We start from the raw sequence: 1568 nt of genomic DNA on the forward strand, positions 1-1568 counted from the left end.
AAATGTTTTGCACTTGTGTTTAATTTGCTCGGTCACTCACTATTGAATCCTAATTCATAATCTCCTATTTTCAGGCACGATATTTGCCTACGGACAGACATCTTCCGGAAAGACCTTCACCATGATGGGAAGTGAGCGTAACGCTGGAGTGATTCCTCTCGCCATGGCTGACGTCTTCAAAACCATTAAAAATGTAAGCATTTGTGAATCTTCCTGGCGTCAACTCGAGACAATGTCTTCACTTCTATGGTGCAACAGTTCAGATCTGAGATCTTCCTCCAGAGGAACCACTTTGTAGTGGATAACAGATTAATTGTGACCCTGCAGCACAAAAGCAGTCTTAAGTCGCTGGGGTATATTTGTAGCAATAGCCAACAATACATTGTATGGGTCAAAATTATACACTTTTCTTTTATGCCAAAAATCATTAGGATATTAAGTAAAGATCATGTTCGACCCTTGTGTCTGGTTTTGTGCTCCAGGGTCACATATATCAGTCTTTTCTCCTCACAAATGATTAAAGGAATCGTTCACCTGAAAATGAATGTGTTGCAAAGTTACATTTTTGAGTGAACTATTCCTCTAGTTAATCAAAGTCTTTTTCATTCTATATCAGCGAAAGAAACCATAGTTTTATTTCTTTGCGTCTATCTAGTGTCCAAAGAAAGAGTTTCTCCTGCGTGTGAGCTACATGGAAATCTACAACGAAACGGTCACAGATTTGCTCTGCGAAAGCTGGAAAAGGAAACCTCTGGAAATTCGTGAAGGAAACTACGTAAGTTGTTTGTCTTTTATTGTACTCGCACTGCGAATATGAGTTTCAGCGCTGAATGTGTCCACAGAAAAACGTGTACGTGGCTGATCTGACGGAGGAGCTGGTGACGTCTCCGGAGCAAGCCCTGTCCTGGATCACCAAAGGAGAAAGTAAAGCTGCACTGATTGCATCACTCACTCATCCTTAATTCTGTAATACTTGTTTGTTTGCTCATTACTTTATTCATACAGAAAACCGACATTATGGAAAAACAAAAATGAACCAGCGTAGCAGCCGCTCCCACACCATCTTTCGCATGGTAAGAAGCGCGCATGATGAACTGAAGTGTGTTTGCTGTCTGATTTAAGGTTCGTCTCTGAAGCGTCTCGTTTATTGTGTCCGTGTCAGATCTTGGAGAGCCGTGAGAGAAGTGACCCGGCGTCTGGTGAAAACGCTGATGGAGCCATCATAGTGTCACACCTGGTGAGCTCAAGACAAACCGGGAACTGTCTGTGATTTCATTCACCAATGCCATTTAGTTCAGATAAGCAGCAGTTGTGTTTAGTCAGTTGTTTGTTTCCTGTTCCTGTAGAACTTGGTGGATCTCGCTGGTGCTGAGAGGGCGAGTCAAACGGGAGCGGAGGGTAATGTTTTGTGTTACTGCTATTCATTCTTTTAGCCTGTTGCTTGTTTAATACTTAAGGTCTTGAGTTTTTTTTTTACTATTTAATTAGTTAATTTATTATATGTGATCCTGGAGCACAAAACCAGTCTTAAGTCGCTGGGGTATATTTGTAGCAATAGCCAAAAAAAA

The 1568-nt window shown here is 41.3% G+C and overlaps 1 protein-coding gene across 4 annotated transcripts in view; it reads left to right on the forward strand.

The window, feature by feature from the left end:
• LOC107694473 (centromere-associated protein E-like) overlaps window positions 1–1568 on the forward strand; it is a 54510-nt gene that overhangs the window by 4109 nt on the left and 48833 nt on the right. For all 4 annotated transcript variants that reach the window (XM_016494173.1, XM_016494170.1, XM_016494172.1 and 1 more), the window contains exons 4-9: window positions 75–193; window positions 656–775; window positions 843–924; window positions 1006–1073; window positions 1163–1237; window positions 1347–1398. In XM_016494173.1, coding sequence (XP_016349659.1) covers window positions 75–193; window positions 656–775; window positions 843–924; window positions 1006–1073; window positions 1163–1237; window positions 1347–1398 — 516 coding nt within the window. The remainder of the gene's footprint in view (window positions 1–74; window positions 194–655; window positions 776–842; window positions 925–1005; window positions 1074–1162; window positions 1238–1346; window positions 1399–1568) is intronic.

Source organism: Sinocyclocheilus anshuiensis, unplaced genomic scaffold (genome assembly GCF_001515605.1).
Source record: "Sinocyclocheilus anshuiensis isolate Anshui unplaced genomic scaffold, SAMN03320099.WGS_v1.1 scaffold2585, whole genome shotgun sequence".
Classification (NCBI taxonomy): domain Eukaryota; kingdom Metazoa; phylum Chordata; class Actinopteri; order Cypriniformes; family Cyprinidae; genus Sinocyclocheilus; species Sinocyclocheilus anshuiensis.